Source organism: Poecilia mexicana, unplaced genomic scaffold (assembly GCF_051168715.1).
Source record: "Poecilia mexicana isolate PSO_F unplaced genomic scaffold, ASM5116871v1 scaffold_17, whole genome shotgun sequence".
NCBI lineage: Eukaryota > Metazoa > Chordata > Actinopteri > Cyprinodontiformes > Poeciliidae > Poecilia > Poecilia mexicana.
Window position 1 is genome coordinate 28,885,746 of NW_028263386.1, and position 24,514 is coordinate 28,910,259.

Consider the following 24,514-nt stretch of genomic DNA (forward strand, 5'->3'; position numbering starts at 1 on the left):
GCTAGCAAAGCTAGCTGTACAGAGACACATAAGAATTTGTGATGAAAAAAAGTCACTCACTGCCTGAATTATTGTGCGGAGATGTTGACTGACTTGTCGCATATATAGGACAACGCTATGTCCAAAAGTCTGCAATATAGTGATGTGACATTCAGAAACAGTTGATTCTTTTCCACGGCTCTTTATTTATTAGATAGGACTGGAGTGTCACTCACTGAGAGCCGTTGTTCTATCAGATAGCCATACGCTGTCAGGATAGCATACGTGCAGTGAGTACCATCCCTGCGCATGGGCATTAAGAAGTCCGACCGTCAGAGGAGTTGTCAGTTCACCATATGCAGCAAGTTATGACGAAAATAAGTCATTAAATTGTTTTCAATGATAACTATATAGATATACATGTGTTGTCATGGTTGCAAATGTAACCTGGTTGTAATTCTCTTTTGTTATAATTACACAAAATGTCTTTTTTTGATTATTTGTCTTGTTCCTTTATCTTACTGAAACACCTCTGTCATTGTTTTAACCGTGTTACTTTAAGATTGAAGCCCCTCCTTTTTATCTCTTCTTCTGTGGTATTGTCTTTAAATTGTTTGTGCCCCTTAGCCCTCCCCTTTTGTCATGTTGTCCTGCGGGAGAGGTGTGTGCGTTTTATTTTTCCATCTAAATACATTCAGTTTATTTATAGATCTATTAAGTTAATTTTTGTTATATACTTTTGTTTTGTGTAGGACTTGGAGCGGGCAGCCTTTAACACGGTTGTTTTGTTTGTATTCTTGACAGAAATAAACCGAGAATCATCTTTTAAAAGACAAACTGTGTCACGGCCTGTTCACTCAATAACCAGCACAACGCAGAAAAGGATCCGGTTACACAAAGTGTATTTAAAGCAGGTCTGGCTGCAGCTGGAGTCAGCTACAACACACGCCCGTGTAAAACTCACTTAACCGCTAAGTCAGGATGCCATACAACTGTTAATAACAGATCTACGTCATGATTCTATGTTCCTAGCATACATGCAGTGAGTACCATGCCAGCGCATGCGCCTTAAGAAGTCCGACCGTCAGTGGAGTTGTCAGTTCAGCATACGCAACAAGTTATGACGAAAATAAGTCATTAAATTGTTTATAATATGACATAATATGATAACTAGATAGATGCGTTGTCGTGGTTTCAAAGTGTATTTAAAGTAGGTCTGGCTGCAGCTGGATGCCATACAACTGTTAATAACCAAGTGTGATGATCTATGTCATGATTCTATGTTGCTGATTAAATAAAATCATATGGTAATGACAGCGTATGCATGTCTGAGCTAAGCGTAAGACTATCTGACAACGTATGCTGATCTGACAGAACACCGTGAGTTCGTGCTAAGCGTATGACGATCTGACCTGACAGAACACCCGTTCTTTGTTCTAGTAATGCTCTGTGTACACTGCATCATTATTTTATTATGTACGTTGATATTTAAATTAACAAATAACTAAAACAAAACACAAGAACGAAAGAGCACGCAGAGCATGCACATTGCTTTTTGATTGTTTTTGTTCAAAGTGGCAGCTGTAATGTCTGCCATGGTGTCAGACTACCTGGCTTCATGTACTGGGATAGAGAGTGAAAACAGTCACGGTGAGCGCCTTCTGTTTGGTTACTTCTTGCTTGTTGCTCCTTGGTCAGTGTTCGTAGTTGAGCGTTATTTACCATCAGGGCATTGCCTCAATTGCTATGTTTAATGGTGCAACAGTGGTGGATTCTTATATGAGCAATATGGGCAAATGCCCAGGGCGTTATGTTTTTAGGGTTGGCACGAGACCATCACACATTGTAACACAGAAATGGAATATTTAATATTGGTAAAATGTATTAAGTATTTAATATCTAGGTGTTTTTATGGGAATATGGATCTTTCAGATTATTCTGAGAAGCAATTTCGATCATATTTTACATTTTATTGTGTCATGTAGCACGGCCGCTTGACTCGGTCTCGACTTTCCTCGGTCTTGGTCTTGACTTGGTCTCGGACCCTAAAAGTCTTGGTCTTGTCTCGGTCTCGATACGCTCTGGTCTTGGTCTTGTCTTGGTCTCGGGTTAGGTGGTCTTGAACACAACACTGCTACAGAGGTGTTTTATCCTCATCCTTATACCATATAAGGGTATATTTTTGTGTTTAGTATTTGCCTACTAAAATAGGCAACTATAAGCATTTTTAGAGCGGATCTCAAGGCCTTTGAGAATTTTACCTTTTTGTGGGCAGCTATGGACACTATAGGTCCACTGTATTTTCTACAGAGGCATGTCAACCATTCATTGAGGCTGCTACTTTAAAACGGCCACTTTCTGCCGCGAGAAAGTAGACAAAGGAAGACTAAATGTATGATGGTAAATTTGGTCTGTTCAGTTTCAATCTCTGTTACAGAATTAGACTTGAAAATTCAGTTCAAATTCAAAAATACTTTATCAATCTCAAAGGGAAATGAAACGCTGTTGCAACTCTAATTATCCAAGGTTCTGCAAAGAGTTGTTGTAGATGCTAATGGATCTCCTGGAGCAGTCTGTATTACTGCAGATCTGAAGAAGCCTCTGACTGAAGACTCTCTTCTTTGCATCATCATTTCCAGACGTTCCACAGCCATCCCCAGAGCAGAACCAGCCTTCTTTATCAGGTTGTTGAGCGCTTTTAGGTCCCTGGTTCTGATGCTGCTGCCCCAGCAAATGATTATTGTTCAGTCTGTTGTCCAGATAAACACCGACTCCACAACCACCACTTCTCTCACGATGGAAATAAGGTTTGATCTAACCCTGTTCCTCCTGAAGTCTACAATCATCTCCTTTGAAGATGAGATGGTTGTTCCTTCCATGACACAAAGCATTCCACCAGGTCTCTGCCTTTTGTCCATCTCTGATTCACCCGACAACTGCAGAATAATCGCAGTATTTCTGCAGATGATAGAAGTTGGACTTTTGCAGGAAGTCTGACATGTACAGTGAAAAGGAATGATGAGAGTACAGTGCCCTGTGGTGCTCCTGTGCTGCTCACCACCTGTTTAGACACGCAGTCCTTCAATCTCACAAACTGTTGTGTCTCATAAAATGTTGGCAGTCTTCTGGAAATGTCAGTTATGAGAAGGATTTAATTCTTGCCCAGAGACTGACGCTAACAGTAATGCTAACAACAATAACCACGAAAACAGAACCATCATTATTTAGATTTTATAATATTACAACCTTTTTATATAGCAAGGGATTTCTAACTCACTATAAATAATTAATGATGATGTTAAAAAGTCGGTCATCCGGGAGGGACTCAAAGTAGAGCCGCTGCTCCTTCACATCAAGAGGAGCCAGTTGAAGCTCGGGCATCTGGTCAGGATGCCTCCTGGACGCCTTCCTGGTGAGGCGTTCCGGGCTCGTCCCACTGGGAGCAGGGGAAGACCCAGGACACACTGGAGGGACGATGTTTCTCGGCTGGCCTGGGAACACCTTGGAATTCCCCCAGAAGAGCTAGAACAAGTGGCTGGGGAGAGGGAAGTCTGGGCCTCCCTACTTGAGCTGTTATCCCCGCGATCCGACCCCGGATAAGTGGAAGAAAATGGATGGATGGATGGTTAAAAAGTCTCAAATCAAACTTTGAATGCTGGTCATTTGTGCAGAGAAATCAGGTCAGAGCATTCCCAATGCTGGACATCGGAAATTGGCCATAGATCTCTAATTGATGCATCATTAGTTCTGTTTCATATCAACACATTTCACTGTTATGATACTGACAGTGAAATGTGTCATGTTACTGACATGTTAATGACACCAATGTTTCTTTAATGAGCTGGCCATTTAGTATAGAACAACAACACTACCTCCAGATGTTGAATTTAGTGTTTTGTATGATTAAGTGATTCATAGGTGTTAATGTGTAGTTGCATAAACTCTATTCTTTCTAAAATTGTACAAAAACAAGACAAAAAAATCCTTCCAATCCTTCCTCTGGCTATTTCTCAGGACCACTTTAAAAGATTTACGAAGTAAATTGAGAAAAGTCGACATAAAAGAAAAAGTTTGCGAAGTAGTATGAGTTAATATCTGGGCAGGAAAATAATTGTGGACAGATCAAGGATATGTGGTGCATACATATATATATATATATATATATATATATATATATATATATATATATATATATATATATATATATATATATATATACACATACATACAATTCTGAATTTCTGTAGAAACACCCCCATCTGTAGGGATAATTTATTATGCAAAGACACTACCTCACAGTCAGCCTGGCTCCAGACACAAGAGGGTCATGCAGACAGACAGAAGTAGGCAGACAGACAGAAAGCCAGCAGAGCTAACCCTTCCTCTCAGTACCTGGACAGACCCGCCCAGCCTATCAGCAGTGAGGTGGGAGCCCAGCAGCTCTTGGTTGGTGACTGGAGTGGGTTGAGACTCACTGCCTTTCCCCTCTGGAGACTAGAGGAGACAGGAGGGCGATCCCAGGAAAACAGAAACGTACATGGAGGAGACACAAGAAAGAGGGCGATGTAGATGAGTTAGGAAGAGAAAATGAGTGGAAGACAGAGGAGTGTTGAATAAAAGTGAAGCAAAAGAGTCGAAAGCATGAGGCGGTGAAACACAGGTGAGAAAGGAGAAAAAATTGGAAAAAGAAAAAAACAGTGAGTTCAGAGTCAGTATTTGGTGAAAGAGACACAGGAGGAATTCAGTACAGTATGTTTGCACTGATAAGTGTTCATGTGTGAAGCTTCATGAAGAACACACTGGAGGTTCTACAGGTTAGTGAACTCCCAACTTGTGCAGTGCCAACTCAGTCAGGAATAATGTCAAGGAAAGTAAAATGGGGATGGAATGGCTGAATGCTCCAGGCTTTGGGTTTATCTAAGACCCAGTTCTTCCTTCACCTTCTCACATCCAGTACCTGTCCCAACACCAACACCCTCACAGAAACACAACGACTGACAGAGATGGGAGAACCTTCATGGTCCCAGGCTTGAACAACAGCAGACTATCCAACTGTCAGCCATCTGTATGAAAACACTGATGCAGCCCATCCAGCAACATTCAACAAGCCTGCCTCCTCAATGCAGATCCAGACATCCCCCAGTATAAGGAACTGTAATACACTTATGGGGCAACAGGATAGTAAACTCAGCAGATGCATTTACTACGATGGCGCTGCAAACACATGTGGAATGCGTACTCCAAAACACACAAACACAAAAATCAAATGCAACAGAAAAACTCTGCAAACAAAAAAATGCTGAAATAACAGACGATTGAAGCAAAAATCTGCAACCACAAGAAATGGAAGCAAAAGGGAAAGTGCAGCAAATGGTAAAAACAGCAAGTATGAAAATCTGCTAACTCCACACCAACAGAAAGGCTCCAGACCACCAGGGGGAGGTGACAAACAAAATACATGGGACCAGGACCACACTCTCAGTAAAGACAGGATGTACATAGGAAAGTTGGAGGAAGAAAGAAAAGGTCTGTCATGTTTGATGTCTTATTCAAACATGCAGCCTTTCACAATATTATAGAACAGCAGCATATTTACATAGTTAATATTACCTACTCCACTTTACTCCTAGTGGTCTGGACCGCTTCTGTTTTGTGAAGCAAGTTTTTAGCATTTCATATTTGCTGTTATTTTTACTATTTTGCTTCCATTTCCTGTAGTTGCATAACTTTTTGTTGCATTTAGTTTGTGTGTGTGTTTTGCACCATTCAAGCATTTGCTGCAAATTTTGCTGAATCACATCTCATGCCACACAAGCCCAAGTAGGAAAACAGACTTATACCCAAGCACAACTACTTCCACTGCTAATAAAACCCTCCTGGCAATTTGCACTGACCAATTTGCAACTTGCTTAGGAAGGAATTCAATCATTTCATTCTTTGAGTTTTGATAGTATAAACCAGTGGTTCCCAAAGATTTTCTGGGCCCCCCATGGATTACAATAACCCTCCTGCCCCAAAAAAAGAAAAAGCAATCAACTGAGCACACACACTGTTCAACCAGACATAAACCTATACACATATTTTGTTTTCAAACTCCATTGAAATTTATTTCACACTTCAGGTTGCAACAAAACACACTACAAACCATCTTTACAATGAAACACTTTTGTGTAACTGTTTTTTTTTTCATTCATCCATACTGCTTCCTGCAAACCCTCCCCTCCCCCCTCTGCCCCCCTACAATGGCACTGCGCGCCCCACACTTTAGGAACCACTGCTATAAACTATACCCTAACCCTTTCAAAGAAAAAGTTTAGAAAACATCTGGGGTTGTTGAAGGATGATATGCTGCACATTATTTGGCCACACTCTCCTTTCTAGATGATCTCTCCTTCGGTACCAAATATCAGTGTCAGACTTCAGATTCTTGAACCAATAAAAAGAAAAGCTTTCGACAAGCAGTCATTACCTTACACTTCATCCCCAAACACAGACATACAACTTCAATGGGAGTACTAGTTAAACTGAGGGTTGCTTTGAAGCCATCTTCAGAGTGAAGGTCAGAGGGAATCCATCACAGCTGGCTCATTCTTGGTTAATTAAATCCAGTTTCTCTAATATGGAAGTGTTTGTAGCAGGCTGTTTATCCATTAATTAAAAAGGTTGCTTAAAAAGCTGAAATAGAAATTCTGAACTTCAGTTATAACATGGAGACCATTTTATAGGAATGTTTACATTATTTTCTGGCAACATAATGGGTTTGTGTTGTGTACCAATTTGTCCCTGATGCTTTTCAGTAGCTGTTGACAGCAATTTGCTCGTATACCAAGTAATGAAGGAAAAATCAGGTGTCAAATGTATGCCAGTTTGAGGTCTGGCCCACAAACTGGCATACATTTGGTCCCTAATATTTTAATCTGAAAATTCAAGACTCAATTTTCCATTAAATAACTTTCAAAATACAAAACATAAAAGTTCAATAAAAAAGAATGAAGGAAGTGCAAAAGGAAGGAAGGAAACAGATGAGAAATCAGATTAGTATGACAGTAGGGAGAAAGAAGGAAAGAATTCAGGAAAGTAAGAAAGGATGGAAGGAAGGAGACAGGAAGTATATGAGGAAGGACACTGAGACTTGAATGGGGAATAAAGTTTGGAAATGCAAACATTTTTTCATACTCATTTCTCAAAAACAACTAGACAGGTGCAGTTCTATCTGGTATATAATCAATGTCTATGAAAGGAGCAGAATGGCTGATAGAATGTCACTCAGACTGGCACACAGTGGCCAGGTCCAGCCTGACCAGTAACCAGCTTTACTGGGTACCTGTGCTCAATAAAGACTCATCACAGACTTTGACTCAACATTTTTGTGAGAGAGAGAAAAAAAAAAGAAAAAAAAAACTAGGATGAGGAACAACATCAGCTGCCAGTGAATAGCCACTGAAACTACAACAACTGCAGATAACTGCAGTTGGCATCTGATGTTTGTAGCACAATTCTGTGTTTCAGCCGTGAGGATGAGGAAAACACCCATGAACACAGCTCTACAAAAGAAAAAGAAAAAAGTTTTAATTAGGCTCCTGGTGAGAGCTGGGAAAGTTGAACAATTACATTTTTTAAAGGTTTGTGTTGGCTCTAGTGGCCTTTATTTGAAAGTAGTTGACAGGAAACAGGGTAATGAGAGAGGGGGAAGACATGTGGCAAATGTCGCCAGGCCAGGAATTGAACCTGCGACTACTGCCACGAAGACTTAGGCCTCCGTACGTGGGTCATACTTTGCCCCTGCGCCACCACAGCAACAATAAAAATTTTAAAGATCTTTTGAGTTTATGAGTGGAGAGGCTGATTTGTTTCCCCACTTCTTGCACAATGTCAAGAAACAGAAATGTACAGGAAATGGATTACTGAATGAATGTTACTGTTAGCTTTTACACAGCCACTGAGAGCCTGGCTTGGTGACAGAAATGCCTGTATTTGGATTTATCAGAGTGACAAATTTTGATCTAAACCATAGCAGAAAGACTTTCATGGATGAAAACTGACTGAATTTTGCACTAGTTCAGTCATAAACACTGTCTGACAAAGGACGCGGGTCTATGTGAATAAGACCTGGTTTAAACATCAAGATTTGAAAATTCAAAAACTGAGAGACCCTTCACATGGCGATAAAAAAAATCTAGCATTTAGTAGGTTTGGTCGTACAGTGTGTGATGTCCAGCTGCAGGGACACACCCAGCGGGATTCACCCTGGATTTATTCATGATAACAGGATTTCTGCTGTTTGGAGCTTGTGGATTCCTGGATTATCTACAAATTTGTGAGGGACTTGGCCGAACTAGCGAACACTCGGACTGTTGGTGTGGATAGAGACGAGGACTCTAAAACTCACTAACGGGATGGAATCGATCTTGGAGAAGTTGCTAGTTTCGGTTCAGTGGAACAACCAAACTAATTTGGATGATTGGGAACTGAGATGTATCGGAGAGACTTTAGGGAAGACTGAAATTTATAATCTACCCGACCTAAGACATTCTGTTTCTGAATTGGCTTTCCCCATGTGGCCTTGGAAGGGCTGCATATCTCTAATCTCCTTGAAGATATGTAAACACAGCGCTCTTCTCTCCTCACCCCCTCCTGTATCCATGGAGTTGCGAAGCTGAATGCTCCTAAGGACATCATTCCTTGATAACAACACCTCTATCGGACTCTGCCAGGAGCCTCAGCAACCTAGTTTCATGGCCCTTTGACGTCACTGCCTTCACTCATGCCTTTGTTTTGCCCTTTGTTGTTGCCATTTGCCCTACTGTGTCCTTACCTATTTTTTGTTTTATTTTGCTAGAAACGGTGGAGTACTCCCTATTTAACCCAGAAAAGGATTATTTTAGTTTCTTAGTAATATCAGAAATTGTGGAGTACGCACTATTTAGATCAATATTATACAGCCCAGAAATGGAATTAGAATTAGAATAACTACGAACTTGGAATCCAGAAATACTTAACAGGAACAGTCACTGCTTAGTTTCTATTGCTTTTAACCCAGAAAAGGATTTAGATCAGTCACTCTTTAGCTTATTTTATCAGAAACTGTAGAGTACTCACTATTTAGAAATGGAATTAGATACTTAGCAACCCTGAACAGGAGCATCTAGTTTACATACTTTAGAACATTAGATTAGTTTTCTTTCCTCTTTTTTTTCCTTTCCTTTGGTTTGTTATTTTGTATGCATTTCCTTTTAATTCATGTAAAGCACTTTGAATTGCCTTGTTGCTGAAAATGTGCTATATAAATAAAATTACCTTACCTCACCTTACATGGCAGGAGCAACACACCACACACAAACCCATTTCACTTACCAACATTCAGATGTCAGATGGAAAAACTCTCAAAACCACTTGAGACCAAATATGAGTTCAGAGCAATGGCGATAGATTGTGAAATATATTTAACAGAGAAAAAAACAAGACAAAGATGTCTCCAACATCCACAGGACATTCTGGTGCTTCCTGGCAAGTTGTTTTGTTTTCTGTGTATCTTAGATTCCATTCTGGATTTCCGTCACCGTGCTTTCTGATTAGCTACACGTCACATTCAACAGGCTGGGTTCTCATTTGTCATCAGGGAACATCAAATACACACTGTAATATCAGGCCAAGACAATCCAACATGTGAAATATTCCAGATTTTAGATCACAGATCACCGTCCTGAGAAGACGAGGTCACTCTTAACACACGACAGGACTCTCTTTGGATTACCTCAAGAGCCATCCTAATAATTGGAGTTCCCTTAAGACCTTTGGAAAGGGAAATCGTAACAGAAATCGGCATGAAATCCTTGCCATTGTTTACTAGGCAATACATAATTCATCCAATCAGAAGGTCCACATCAGGGTTTCCCCCCAGTGTATTATAAGCCTGGCAGCTCGCCATGCCCGGCTCTGTCTTCCCTGTAAAGTTTATGTATGTGTTCCCAGTTGGCCGATGCATTAGTGGTTAACGAACCGGCGCTAACCTTATCATGCAGGTTCAGCCCAGTGAGGAGATTTCATGCTCTCCTCTGAGTCACGCATCACGCTGGTTTTATATTATTTTAGTATTACTTTTAGTATTATTTTTCTGGCTAAACGATGCAACAAACCATATCAAATGCTTTGTCCACTTAGTCAGCCAGAGTTAATGAGCACGGCCGCGCGGATATCTGAGAAACTATAGAAACAAACTTGAGCAACCAGAACAGTTTATGTGACGCTATTAAAACTCAACAGACAGAAATTGAAGAGCTACTAAAGCCACATTAGCACCACTGAATTAAATCTCCCCTTTGTTGCGCATCTCTGCCCGCAGTGCAACTGATTTAACTCACCATGCAGGGCCGGTCCAAGGCTGTATGAGACCTGGAGCAGAATCTGACTTAGGGCACCTCTTGCTGCTAAAAACATCAGCACCTCTAAAAGCTTCTGTGTTTAGAATAAGTGAAATATGGCAGAGTGGGAGTAGTTTAATTGGCCAACCTAAAAAACAATCAGTTATAATTGCAGATTACTAATTTGTATTTGTGAACAAACAGAGCTTAAACTCAAAGACTAAACTCAGCATCAGATTGTGGCTGTGGTAACAAAACAATTTAATTATGAATATTGTTCTTTGAACTTTTACAAACTAAACTTGCCAGTTCCTTAAAATCTTAACATGCATGGAGTTTGCATGTTCTCCCTGTGCATGGTGGGTTCTCTCTGGGTTCTCCGGCTTCCTCCCACAGTCCAAAAACATGACTGTCAGGTTAATTAGCCTCTCTAAATTCTCCCTAGTTGTGAGTGTGTGTGTGCATGGTTGTGTGTCCTGTCTGTCTCTGTGTTGCCCTGCGACAGACTGGTGACCTGTCCAGGGTGTACCCCGCCTCTCACCCGGAACTTTAGCTGGAGATAGGGAATAGTACCTCCTGACCCCACTAGGGGACAAGGGTGTACAGAACATGGATGGGTGGATGGATGAGAGTGGATGGATGGATGGGTGGATGGATGGGTGGATGGATGGATGAATATACTGAAACTATTAAATCAAATTCAGCAGCATTGATAATTCCAATAAACAAATGTTACAATTATTAATCTGTGGTCTGTGTTAAAATATTAGCATTTATGGGCCCCTGAAGCCCTGGGGGGCCTGATGGAGCCACTAACTTAATTTGGATTAAAACAGAGGTTCCCAAACTGTGGGGCACGCCCCCCCCCCGAATGCAGGGGGGGGGGGGCGCGGGAAGTGGTATGGATGAATGAAAAACAAAACAAAGCAAAAAAACAATGATGAATGCTGTGCGCACTGTGTGCGCTTGGGGGGGGTCCGAGGGGTATATATAGGGTGTAAGAGGGAGTCTCTAAGAATCTCCCAAGAACCCGCCCACCCGATGTGTGTTATACGGACACACATCATATAACAGGAAGTCCGTGCCCCGCACCCACCACCCCGCCCCCGCTCACACACATTGTTCAACCAGACAGCCAGAGTCTAACTCTCCCTATTTGTAATCCATGGGGGGGGGGGCAGGAAATGTTTGGAAACCACTGGGGGCCCAGGAGAAAAAGTTTGGGAACCTCTGGATTCAACAGAAGTGCAAATATTAGATATTCATTTTAATTGTATTTTTTGATTAGTTGTTTTTAAGACTAGTTGTGGGTTTAAATAGCTTTTCAATGGCGATGTTTTCCTGTAACATCTAATTATCCAGTAATATTTTTACTTTTCCTGTCAACTTAACATCCTTTAATACAAAAACACAGTGGACCGCCAGTAGGCCGCCTCGGTTCCTCGACCACCAGGCTTAGCAAGTTTTCTGGGGGAAGTCCTGCACATGACAGGTTGCTCAGACAATGAATTGAAACTTCCTTTGGCACCCCAGCAACCACCACTAGTGATCCCAGGAGCAACTTGTAGTACTGCATGCTTTCCCAACCAGCGCCAGTTACAGCATTATAGTTTCAAAACAAACCCACAAAACAGAGGAATCCTCTAACTTGCTGACCAGACTGCTGTACTACCTACGCTAGCTCACCGTTGTGTTTTTGTTTAGTTTTTTTGCTGATGTCACTAGTTAGGCTGAACAAATTTGGCACTAACTGTCTGACTTAGTTACCATGAATTAAGATGATAAAAAAACAACAACAAAAAAACATTTTTCTTAGGTTCCATTGAACCTGAGTTCTGCATCTAGAAAAATCTTGCTGATGAAAGTTAAGCAAGTTATTCCTGCTGAAAAATAATAATGGAAACCAGAAGGAGAAATGAAAAAAGAACACAAAGCATTTTCAAGCACAGTCAAAGAAGCTCTCTGAAGCTGACTGATATTAGCAAAATGAGAGAGTAGTTCTATATGAGCAGTGCAGTGTGTCTTGTGTAACTACTACAGAGAAAATCTCTTTTTTATGGTTTAAGATGAATTATGTTAAACCATGAATTAGGACTACAACTAAGGATTCTTTTAGTTATTGAGTATAACTAAACATAATGAGAATACAAAGTAAAAAAAAAGAAAAAGGTACCGACTTAATTATAAAGCTAATCATTTAAATGGACAAAATGATGCGACAGATTCAACTTAAATAAAATTGTGACTTAACATGTTCGTCTTGGACTAGATTTACAAATAGAGCTGCTGGAACAAAATGCAGCGTTTAAAAATACTGTAGGGTTTCTTAATGGGGCCATCAAGCTCCTTGCAGACTCGGTGTTCTGACTATCTGTCATACCTTGTCAATCTAGCATACCTTGTGATAATGCGCATGCACACGTTGATGTTAAGTTTCTTATAAATCCATCATACCTGTAGAAGTTTTATTTTGTGTGTTTTATTTCTCAGAAGCTTACGGTAAAAAAATAAAATAAAATAAAATAAGAAAAATCTAGTTATTTCCACACAGTGTCCAGAAAGAGGTGTTGTTCTGCTTGTTGCCGAACAGCTTCGGTCAGCATCCAGCATTATTCATGAGCTTTTTTTAGGACATATTCCGTGCAGTTTTCTAAAGAAGTATTAAAATATTAAAAAGGTAGATTAGCTACAGGGACAAAATATCCCGTGGGAGACTAAATTTGTAGTGAAACAGTATTTGTAGTAATAGTGACGCTAAACGGGACGAATGTCTTGTTTACAGTTTGGCGACGATATTGGAAACAGCAAAAGTAATTTATGTTAATATGTTTGATTAACATAGCAGCTTAATTAAATAAAATTTACCGTAAACTTCTGAGAAATAAAACACACAAAATGAAACTTCTACAGGTATGACGGATTTATAAGAAATCTGCTGAGTAAGCAGTATGTGACATAACATCGATGTGCGCATTACCACAAGGTATGCTGGATTTACAGGTATGACAGATAGTCAGAACACTGGCCGTACGCTGCGGCACCGGCACCCATTCTTCTAGCGCCGCCCTGGGATTAGTGCTCGCTGCCCAGACTGACTCTCAAAACTGGGCTACTCACTGGCTTTGAGTAAGCCGACGAGTGACTAAGGATTCTTTTAGTTATTGAGTAACATATCAATTATGCAGAATGCATTTACTCGTTGTACAGTTTTGGCTTAATTACTGCTCTGAATATGTTGTTCTTTAAGCAAATGGCCTAATTTTGAGTCTATATGCTTCAGTTAACGATTGATCGATTACTAAATTAGTTGACGATTATTTTATGATCAATTACTCTGATTAACCTTTTCAGCCCATCTGTGCACAACTCTTACCCAGTTCTGTATTTGTTCTCATGAGCGTGTACCTGGTTTTTGGTTTGAGGTGCTTTCTCCCGGTTGCTTGTCTGAAGTGGAGTTTCAGTTGCCACAGGACCAATAGGAGTCGGCTAAACACAGAGCAGGAGGGAAAAATCACTTTGTTACTGTGCAACTTCAGCTGACAACATGATTATTTTTGTGTAAACAGAGGGGAGCTGCAGTGATAAAGCTGCTGTCACAGGTTTGAGTCCCGCATGCTTTCCCCTCTCCCATTGCCCACTTTCCTGTCTGATCACTCTTATATAAAGGTCACTAGAGCCAAAACGAAATCTTTAAAAAAAAACTAACACAGGCCTACATATCACTACAGGTATTTTCTGTTAGCTAGAACAAACGAACAGTGAATATTGTTTATTCTGATTTCACACACTGCCAAAAGCTTGGACCAATCCAGCTCTAAGAAGCTTTCCAGGAACACAGAACTACTTCCAAAGGCAAAGAAAAAGAAGATTCCAAAAGCTGAATGTTAATCAAAAAGTGCTGAGGCATGTTTATCAGGCTGATGAGGACGAGTCAGGTTTATGCAGGGCTGAGCAATATGGTTTACAAATAAAAAATCTGTGATTTATTCATGCCAGTGCAGATTTAATCAATGTTTTTCTTGCTTTCTTTTCTAATAACAATAAATTATAAATGAGAAAAACTATTTTCAAAAAGGGGCTTTTATTTCAACTATGGCTTCTGTGAGCTGTACGACACAGTACTGAGGCCAGGTCAAGAACTTTTGTTTAAGTACAAGAATATAGTCATAATATTAGCAGAATAAAGACACACTTTTACCAGGAAAACATCTTAAAATTACGAGGAAAGACTTGTGGGCTGATCCTCAAACATATGAAGTCACAGGTAGTGACAGCATTGCTCCTACCTGGTAGCCCTGTACCTTCACTCTTTCATATTCCTGACAAGACTGCTGTCCAGATGGTGCAATATATTTAATCTCATTGTACATATGTACAGTGACAAACAATAAATTCTATTCTATTAATATGTCAACATGATTGACCATATAGGTTTAGGATATTACAACAATGAATAATGTCCAACTATGTGTTGCCATGTGAGGGGCATGAGGTCTGCATCTTTCTTATGGATCATTATCAAAACATTACTGTCACTCTCAACTGTATGCTCTGGGCATATTATTCTCTTGATTTTGTATGTGCCTTTGAGTTCTGTTATGTTTGTGTATAAGAAACAAAATACTTTAATGAAAAAATTTACAAGGAAAAGGTCATTTTAATGACAAAAAAGCTTCAATCTGTCATGACCAGCTCAGTACAATGTCCTACTTCTCATAATAATTTCATGTTGGTGTGTTACAGGATGAAATATTTCCTTATCTGTAAAACTTATACTGAAGTATAACTTCTCAAGATGCTCTATAGTCCTCTTTTTAATTTTCTGTGTTGGAGTTCTCATTATTACTACTTTTTTCTGGTAATAAAAAAGTAGTAATAACTTCACTACTGTCTGATGACTTAAAATAATATATATATATATATATATATATATATATATATATATATATATATATATATATATATATATATATATAATTAAAAAATCTTAACTTGGCCCTAATACTTCATCACAGAGTTGACCTAAATTCAAAGTCCAGAAGCTGCAAAACACACTTTGTTTTTACAAAGTGTTCACTTTGAACTATGGAAACCCAAGGAGTGCATTGGTGAAAACAATCCTGATATTCCACAAATGACACCAAATATTTGATTAATCAATAATTTGATGCATCACCCAGCCCTTTATGAAAAGATTTCTGAGTCGGAGACAGATTTGAAAAATCACGTCCCTCACCATGAACTATGCTGAACCTTCTGACACGTCCACAGTGGCTCACAGTGCCAGTGCTTGCTGCTGAATGATTTGAATCTCTGTCTACCTGAACCCAATCAGACGACCACAACACAGCCTCCACGCTGTGCTGAACTCAGCAATGATTGAACAGAAAACCTGCAAGAAGATCTCATCAGAGTAACCTACTGCATGAAAAGAGCACAGAACACACACTTATCACTAACCAGTGGCTTTCCGGTCCAGTCATACTGATAATCGAAGATGTATCCGTTCCTGTCGAAGAGGTCTGTGAAGAGTTTCCTCAGATAGTCGTAGTCTGGCTTCTCGAAAAAGTCCAGCCGCCGCACATATCGCAGGTATGTGGCCATCTCTTCTGTTGTTTTCACACAATGGAAATTCACGCACATACACAATCAGCCAGCGGAATCTGATACTTTATCACAGTATGCAGTGAATAAAAACTGTTTTTGGCAACAAACGCACATCTATTTATGATTACAAACCTGGGAAATTCTCACAGAGCACCTCTATCGGCGTGTCTCGCTTCGTGTCTCCTATTTTCTGATAGCGTTCCTTCAGAGTGTCGGCCTAAGGCAGAGAGGAGTGGAAATAATCCATGGCAAGGTTCCACAAGGAACCTTGCCATGGATTAATGGCAAATGTTTCAACTTAAAAATAAGATGAGCACTAATTGTTTTTTCTTACCTTTAGTCCTTGCCATGGCAGGCTGCCCCGCAGAAAGTACATGAACATGTGGCCTAAAGCTTCCAGGTCATCCCTTCTGCTTTGCTCTACACAGTCAGGAGTTAAGATGAGAGAAATAAACCTGAGCGAGGATGTAAAGCTGAAGATCAAAGCCTGAATAACATTAGAGTTTGCTCTATAAAACACTGACAGGGTTTTTACAAACATCTGAAAATTCTAGCATTATTAGAATCAAAAGCAGCTTAACTGATCAGGATTGTGTGAGCAAACTTCAGTTTTCAAGTGTTCTCAGCCTACACACCAAGTATAAATAAATTAACTTTAGAGGAATAAAATAGAGAATAAAGAAACAATATGTACATGTATTTACAGCCAATTTGCTCATTTTTATGAAGAATGAAAAAGAGGTGGCTCTTTGAACCTTCCAAATAACTAAAAAACTGACAGAATGAACTAGTGCTTCTGAAATCATACATAACAAATGAAGGGCTTTCAACTTTACATGGAATACATTCACTGAATGTCCTCAACTGATCTGCACTGGCAGTGTTATATTATAGTGACATATAACTGATATACCAGTAATACCTCCATCTATTTTTCTTATTTGATTGTGTTTTCTTTTTTTAAAATTTCTTTCACCAAAACAACCAAACAAAACACAACCCAGAGAAAAGCCCATCCATAAAATGGTGGGGGGTTTTTATTTGTTTTTTTTTAAGATTATGCATTTCCTAGGAGATCACTAGTTGTCCTTTTTAAACAAGTTATGTTATATTTGTGGCTCTAAACTGGTTCTGTTTAGATTGGCTCTATGGATGGTGAAGGTAAGTAAGCCTCCTGCTGCAGAACTTCCTCTACGGCCAACTACTGCCTTATGTTAAAAAAAGACTCCGTTTTGAGTCTGGTTTTCAGGAATTGAGACAAAGTGATTAGTTTGCATCACTGATTAATCAATTTGCAGTGATTAATCAATAAGCAAAACATGTGCCAAAACATAAGGCACATGTTTTGATCACCACATCCCATGACTGCATACAAAAGCAGTCGTAGAAACACTTACCTTTCCCCAAATGTGTATTGATGCTCATGTATCTGGCAGTTCCAGTCAAACTCTTGTGTTCTCTGTATGGGATATGTTTCTTTGTCTCAGGGTCTATGTATTCTTTTGCGAGGCCAAAGTCTATGATGTGAATGGTGTGTTGCCGTTTGGAGCCGGGTCGGCCCACCAGGAAGTTCTCAGGCTTCACGTCTCGATAGATGAGGCTTCTGGTGTGCACAAACTCCATTCGGGTTATCTGAGGGAGACGACGACATCAGCACCATTTACAACAATCAGATACGACCCGTTTCTGAGGCCTGAGACTTAAAGAGCTAAATGTCTTACCAGCTGTATGGCTATCATGAGTACAGTTTTTAGAGAGAAAGTCCTGTCGCAGAGGTCAAACAGGTCTTCTAGGCTGGGTCCAAGCAGCTCCAGAACCATGGCATTATATTTCCCACATGGTCCAAAGTAAAACACCTGAGGTACACCCTCTGGAGGACCAGCAGAGGAAAACAGACAAAAAACAGACAACAAATTTAAAAAAAAATAAAATAAAATAAAATAAATACTTTCAGTGCACCACACTGAATCTCACGAGAAGACTGAAAAAGGTTAGCCTGGTAAATACCAGCCACTACTTTGTCCAGAGAGTCTGGGCTCTAGACTGTTGAGAAGCGATTCTGTCCTGGAGTGTGGACTGTGTGGAAGTTTGCAATTCTACCCACTCAATAACCTATGTAATACGCCAGTTCGACGTTATGAAGCTTACCAGAAATTGCCTGTGCACTTAATAACCATCCGTGTTATTAGTTCAAGGTTAATTCAATAGTTGGAAGCCTGACCAACACAGACTGAACAACTTCCTTCACTTCTGTTGCTCTCACTGCTGTTTAGGACTTCAATTCCAAAACAGTGCAGGAAATCAACATCAACATTCACAGCTTCTTATGTTCAATGATTAGCCTGCTAGAAAACCTTCCAGAGGCAATCCAAGTGAATTGGAGAAATCCAACACTGTGCTGTGAAGAGAGAATGGAATCGTGCAGAATTGCATAGAAAGGCAATGGCCAGGCTAAAAAAAGTAAGAGTCATTAACAACAATATTGAAAGTGTGGCTTAAATTTAAATGACTTTGAAAGTTTAATTTTACAAAAGACCATCACCTCCATCAGGTCAGATGTATCAAACCAAAAAGTAGTGGGAAAAACTAACTGTTTTGAGGCTGCATACCATAATAATTAGAATCTTAAATAGTTCCATCCGCTGCTTTTATACTTGGCAGATTGCAGTTTTCTGGCCAATCGCCGATTACTGATCTTTAAAAAGCCTGACCTGCCGATTATGATTTTGGCTGATACCATTTTTTGTTGTTGTTAATTTTGCAAAACATAGCAAGAAAGTTGCTGAGTTGGCAACAGTGTGGTGACTACTGTTAACTGCAAACATGACCTGGTGGGCGAGTCTCTCATAGCAGAGCAGACGAGGACGGTGGTTGATTTTTATATTTTTGCCAAGGGAGATAAGATCGGTGGATATGGTCAACTTCAGATCTAACATCTAAGTATCGGCTGATCTCCCAAAATTAAAGACTTGCAAAAGCTTGTTAAGGTTTGTTAGGGCTCCTTCTGATGGCCAACAATACTTTGGTGACTAACAAGAAGAGTTTACGGTTTGATATAACAAGATAACATGTTTTCTGTGTCTGCTCTCTTCTCCATCCCACAGTCAATTGTGGCAGACAGCCGCTCACACTGAGCCTGGTTCTGGTTCTGCTGGAGGTTTCTTCCAGTTAAAGAGGAGATTTCTACAATTTTTTTTGCTACATGCTTGCTCAGGGATTGCTGCAAAGTCAACCACACAATGAAAGTGACTGTATACCATCAGTGCATGTTCGTCCAGGAGGAGTGAATGCTACAAGTCAATGACTCCATGTTCTGCTGGGTTTGTTTAGAAACTGTTTACCAATGAAATGTAACCAATGTGGAATCTGTTTGTATGATTGCTTTTAGTAAAGTAACTAAAATAATAATTACAAATAATAAGAGATTATTTGTTGTGAATTAAAACTGAATATATCTGGTTTCCATAAAATTAAGAGTTCTGACAAGAGACATTGATCATCATCTCACTGTGGAACGCAGCATAAGCCAACATGTGAACAGTCTGTCCCTGAATTTATAGAATGCTTGATGCAGACCTACTCAGGTCCACTCCACTTCTGCAGTTAAATAAGGGACATTCGATATTATGTGTGCTCAAACCTTAAATATATGCAAACACCAACAAAAGTTAGGGAAATTTGGATTTTTGGGTGTTAAGTTCACCTTCTTAGGTGACCTTCTCTAAACGTTTGAATGCACATGTTCAAGTGTTCAATGTTTCAGTTCTTCTTGCACAACTTGCTCTTCTTCTAACAAGGAGCTCAATGGCAAAATTCACAACAGCAGTTTCATCAGTCAATCATCAATACATTTTCAATCAGAAATGGTATTTGAACAGTCCTCTTCATCGTGATGTTCACATTCTGATATGAGGCCAAGATGGCACCAACAACTGATGAACCGTACCTCGGCACTGTGAGGTTTCAAACAGGATGCTCTCAGACCAACTGACCACTGAGCTTAGAGCGCAATCAGCTGGTTACAACAGAAACTGGAAGAGTCACAGGAGGGTATAGACGTGACGCCCTTTAGCTGCTCAACTCCTTGCACTTTAAACACAGATGACACTTTTATAATATATCATTGCAAAGAAAACTTTTGACATTTTCCATAAATTTCACCCAAAAGCATATACCACATTTTGTGAGTGGTGTATGTTCATACTTAAAAACTAAAAACAGATGCACTACAAGGCATTGTCATCCCTTACCTGAACTTCCCAGTTGTTTGTAAAAACGATATTCTAGATGCAATTGTGGTGCTCGGGACTTGATGGGTTCCTGTGAAAGGACCAAATCAGAATCAGAATCATCTTTAATGAATCTTCATGAACAGCACTGAAACCTGTCCAGTTAAATCCAAACCTTTGTGAGAAAATCAGAGATGTGATTCAGTCCATCTTCAACTAAGCTCAGCATTGTACATATTGAATTATGATTTCAGCTCTTTTCACAATTTTGTTTTATTGGTACCAAATTCTTTTTAATTTTTGGCAATAAAAACGAACACAAACTGAAATGCACATAAACAAAAAACACCACAACCACAGAGCAATATTGCACTGGCAGCAACATGCTCTGAGGTTAGTTTTCTCTTTTATTGCCACAGACTCTTTTTTTGGGAGGGATTGTCATGAATCACTATGAAAACAGAGTTAAGATCATCAGTCCAATTTATTAAAGCCAAATAAGTGATAACATTATTTAGGAACAACAGAGAAAGACCAGTGCTGTAACACAAAGTGGCCCCTGGCAACAGAATTCCCGTCCTTTTTGCGCCTACATCAGCTATGCCCTAAAGAGGGTATTACCCTGTGAACTTTACATGCGTATGTATGTGCATGCAAACAGCTCAAAGAGAGAGAAAAAAAAAACACAGAATCATTTAACCGTAACACTTTAGATGGAACAAGACACTTTGTCGAGTTGGATGAAATCATGAACAGCTTTTGGTCCAAAACTTTCACCTGTCTGCTGGAAGTTCATGATAAAGAGAATTTTCTTTTCAGCATCACCAGGTTCAAGTATGCGTAGGAATAGAAAAGAATGGATTCACCAGAAGAAAATGAAAGTATTGTTATGGCTTAGTCATAGTCAGAACTAAATCTGACAGAAGATCTAAGGGTTCACCTGAAGTTGGCTGTGGACAAGAGATGTCCTCATAATGTGGGATTTGGAGAATTTTGATGAAAGGGGGATACCGTTACAAAGCCTAGGATGCTGATATACTGCAACTGAAGACTGGATGCTGAAACTGAATGAAAAGTTGTTTCAACTATGTATTTTTCTCAGGGTGTGCACCTTTATGTAGTCAGGTTACTGGAGCTTCATGAGTTTGTCTCTTTTCCAGAATAAAGACACTGGACTCCCTCCAAGGAGTCCAGTCAAACTTATCAAGTCAGACAGGTGACTAAGAATTTATTTTTTATTTTTCTTTAGGTATGTGAGAAACAGGAGACAGGGCACCCATCTTGACTCTACCGAATCAATCAGGACATCAAAGTGGCAAGTAATTCACAGCTAACAGAAAAATAACTCTCACCTTCTTGGGATAGTTAAACTACATAAACACTCAGCACTGGGGTTCTCATTTGTAAGGAAATTACTTTACGTCTTTAATATCTGAGGACTATTGACCAATTCTGTAAATATTTTTATTTTTTTTATTTAACATTTATTTTACCAGGATAAAAAAAAAACCTTGAGATTAAAAACCTCTTTTTCAAAAAAAGTCCTGGCCAAGAGGAAACAACAAATGCACAACTGTAATGTATTGGATTTAACTATATAAAAACTTTGTTATATACACAGCCTGAAGAGGATTTTTACCAGTTTGATGGCCACATATTCATTGGTGTACAAGTTCTTTCCAAGTCGTAGTTCTCCAAAGTTCCCACACCCGATCTTCTTTCCAACCCGGAAATTTGGCCCAACCATCAGAACTCCTGAGCCGGAGCCAGCAACTCGGCCGCTGTGTCCCGATCTTCCCCCAGCCTTCCCAGACATCCTCTTCCCATCCTCAGTCTCCCCCTTCCCTCCTCCTCCACCACCTCCTCCTCCGCCTACTCCACGCTTGTCAAAGTCCATCAGTTTGTGGTAGCCTGGCCTCTCCACGATTAGGCTGATTCCATGCACCAAAACAAGCACCAAAACTACTGCCTCACGGCTTGATTTCCAGGTCTTTCAGTGATCCAACTCAGAGGCACACACTTTGGCTTTAAAGGGTGAATTGAATTAAAATGTGGAATCTTGTGCGACAATGGTATGGATACAAGATGACTAAAAACAAAGAAAAAAGAAATGGATTGGAGTTAAAGAACGGGATAAAAAGCGTATTTGACTGAAAGTGCATCAAATTTGAAGATTACAGGGTGAAGAGGAACAATTAGGAGTGACTTTCTGTCCCCCTTGCAGGGGCCAGAGATGTTAAAGGAAGTTGAAGGACTGATGTGCAAGGATATGAAGCTAGCCAAATGCTGGCATGCTCTATAAAACGAGAAGGGTGCCTTTGTCTAAGGCTTAGACAAGTCGGTCTAGCATGTCAACACTCAGTAAAGGAGTTCAGAGGTTTCACCTCCGACCTTCAGCTAGGACAAGACCTAGAGCTGCTATCTGACTTCCTGCCATACGTTTCAGGAACCGAGAAGGACTTCAGTACCGGTACCAGCACCGCTACTTGGTCAATAGCACCACATAAGGTTTTGGTTCACGGCTCCAGAAATGTTGTACACTGGGAAACCTGAAAAAAACATACAGAAATAGATGATTTAGTTCTCATGTCCACTCATAATGTCATGGATTTTAATACTCAAGTAGTCAATGATTGATCTGTGACTTCATTAAAAAGATCAGCCCATACAACAAAGTTGATTATTTGTGTGTTTTGAAAGACACCCAACAATAACATAACACTCCCAGGTGAGGCCTGTGTTTAAACGCTGCCACTGTTCATACATGCTCTGTGCCAGAATCAATTGCACTGACTTATGCTACATGCCATGAATTAAAGCAATACTTTGTTTCACTGAACACATAAACTCTGTGGTGCAGAGTCTACATTATACTAACTACATATGAAAGCAGCCTGTTTCTGCTGCAGTCTTTAAACTGTGTCCACTTTTATCCACATTCAGCCTTTTACTCATCTTCTGTATCTTATCAACATAGAATAACATCAGGCTGTGAATCTGTTAGAAAGATGCCTGAAAAGCAGTGATATAATTTGCTTTATCTCACTGACTGACTTTGTGAAAAAGGCTCAAAGTTACTTTTTTTGATTTAAAAAAATAAGTCCAAGGAAAGATAAATGTACATAGCAGAAAAACAACATAATACATATAAAAACATTTCATTTCCCATTGGGATTAATATATATTTTAATTAAAATTTAAATCTGCAAAAATTGGAACAGGCAGAGCAAACTTAAAAAATAAAATAAAATCAATATTAAAGATCAGATGTAGTATTACAAACAAGCATTTATAGTGACTATTAGTGTCCTTTATATTATGGTGATCGTTGAGCAGGAAGCTGCTCTGTGGATTAAATAAAGTAAATACTTTTTTGATGTGTTTTTGACCTATGTTGACATGTGAACAACTTTTTGAGGAGAATGACTCTTTAATTACTGTAAGCTTAGTGAAGCAAAAACTGCAAATAAATTCATAAGGAAAAAGTATAATCAACCCAGCCTAATGAAAGGGCAAAGGAGAAACAAAAGTCTGTAGAGGAAGAGGAAATGTCTGAGACAGAAGTTGAGTCTGTCAATGCATCCATGCTGATGTCATTAACAGGAAAAAAAACAGAATAACGTGACCCCTGTAGCACGCAGTGACACCAGCACAGTAATAACAAGCTTTCCTCCTTTATTGTTTATGCAATTTCTCAAAATGCTTAATGAAAAAAAAAAAAACATATACGGTTTGTCAGATCATCAACAGGTATTGTATGGGTAATTAATAGATCAAACAAAAATCTGAGGACGAAGGCAGCAACTAGTTCATTTTTTAGGGAATTCTGTGCATAGAAAATAACTACTTTGTAAGAAAATTTAAAAAAAAAGCTTCAACAGTGCAGATGTATCAGCTCTTTGCTTGAGAATCTCAACTCATTGCGAATGAGGGAACCATAATCAGCTGAATTTAATAAGGTGGGAAATTAGGTTGCTTGAAAGTTAACAAAAAGCAGGTAGGCTAAAATCAGATTTCATAATAAAATGTAAAAAAACAAACAAAAAAAAAACTGCTGCTTGGCTAAAGTTAGATCTAAGCCTTTAATTATACCCTTCAAAGCAGGTCAGGCTCTGTTGTTGTTTCTGCCCTCCCACAGCAGCCTCTGTCAGATTGAGCAACTCACAGGAAAACAGATAATCAATGGTGTTCTATAGCTAGTGGTAAGGAAGGGTTAGACACGTTCACTCCCACTACATGGTGCCCCGGCACAAAAAACCAAACAATAGTCGAATTAGGAGGTCTCATATAAATGTGTTCTAAAAAAAAATAAAACAGCAAATGTTTGTGCATCATGCT

At 39.5% G+C, this 24,514-nt stretch overlaps 1 protein-coding gene and 1 long non-coding RNA gene across 6 annotated transcripts in view; one reads left to right on the forward strand and one right to left on the reverse strand.

The window, feature by feature from the left end:
* The window catches only part of LOC106912068 (casein kinase I), a 31,920-nt gene that overhangs the window by 4,022 nt on the left and 3,384 nt on the right, over window positions 1–24,514 (reverse strand). For 3 of the 5 annotated variants that reach the window (XM_088014490.1, XM_088014488.1, XM_088014487.1), the window contains exons 2-9: window positions 21,816–22,725; window positions 20,198–20,267; window positions 17,669–17,817; window positions 17,345–17,579; window positions 16,282–16,367; window positions 16,080–16,164; window positions 15,801–15,949; window positions 13,746–13,826 (exon numbers count right to left, since the gene is read on the reverse strand). In XM_088014490.1, the coding sequence (XP_087870616.1) occupies window positions 13,746–13,826; window positions 15,801–15,949; window positions 16,080–16,164; window positions 16,282–16,367; window positions 17,345–17,579; window positions 17,669–17,817; window positions 20,198–20,267; window positions 21,816–22,073 (1,113 nt within the window). In that variant the 5' untranslated portion in view covers window positions 22,074–22,725. Of the gene's footprint in view, window positions 1–4,371; window positions 4,474–13,745; window positions 13,827–15,800; window positions 15,950–16,079; window positions 16,165–16,281; window positions 16,368–17,344; window positions 17,580–17,668; window positions 17,818–20,197; window positions 20,268–21,815; window positions 22,726–24,514 lie in introns of all 5 variants that reach the window. The other 2 variants (XM_088014491.1, XM_088014489.1) reach the window with 2 other exon arrangements.
* Window positions 608–816, forward strand: LOC148154860 (uncharacterized). The gene is made up of 2 exons (XR_015765786.1): window positions 608–640; window positions 732–816. It is a non-coding gene; the product is annotated as an uncharacterized LOC148154860 (long non-coding RNA).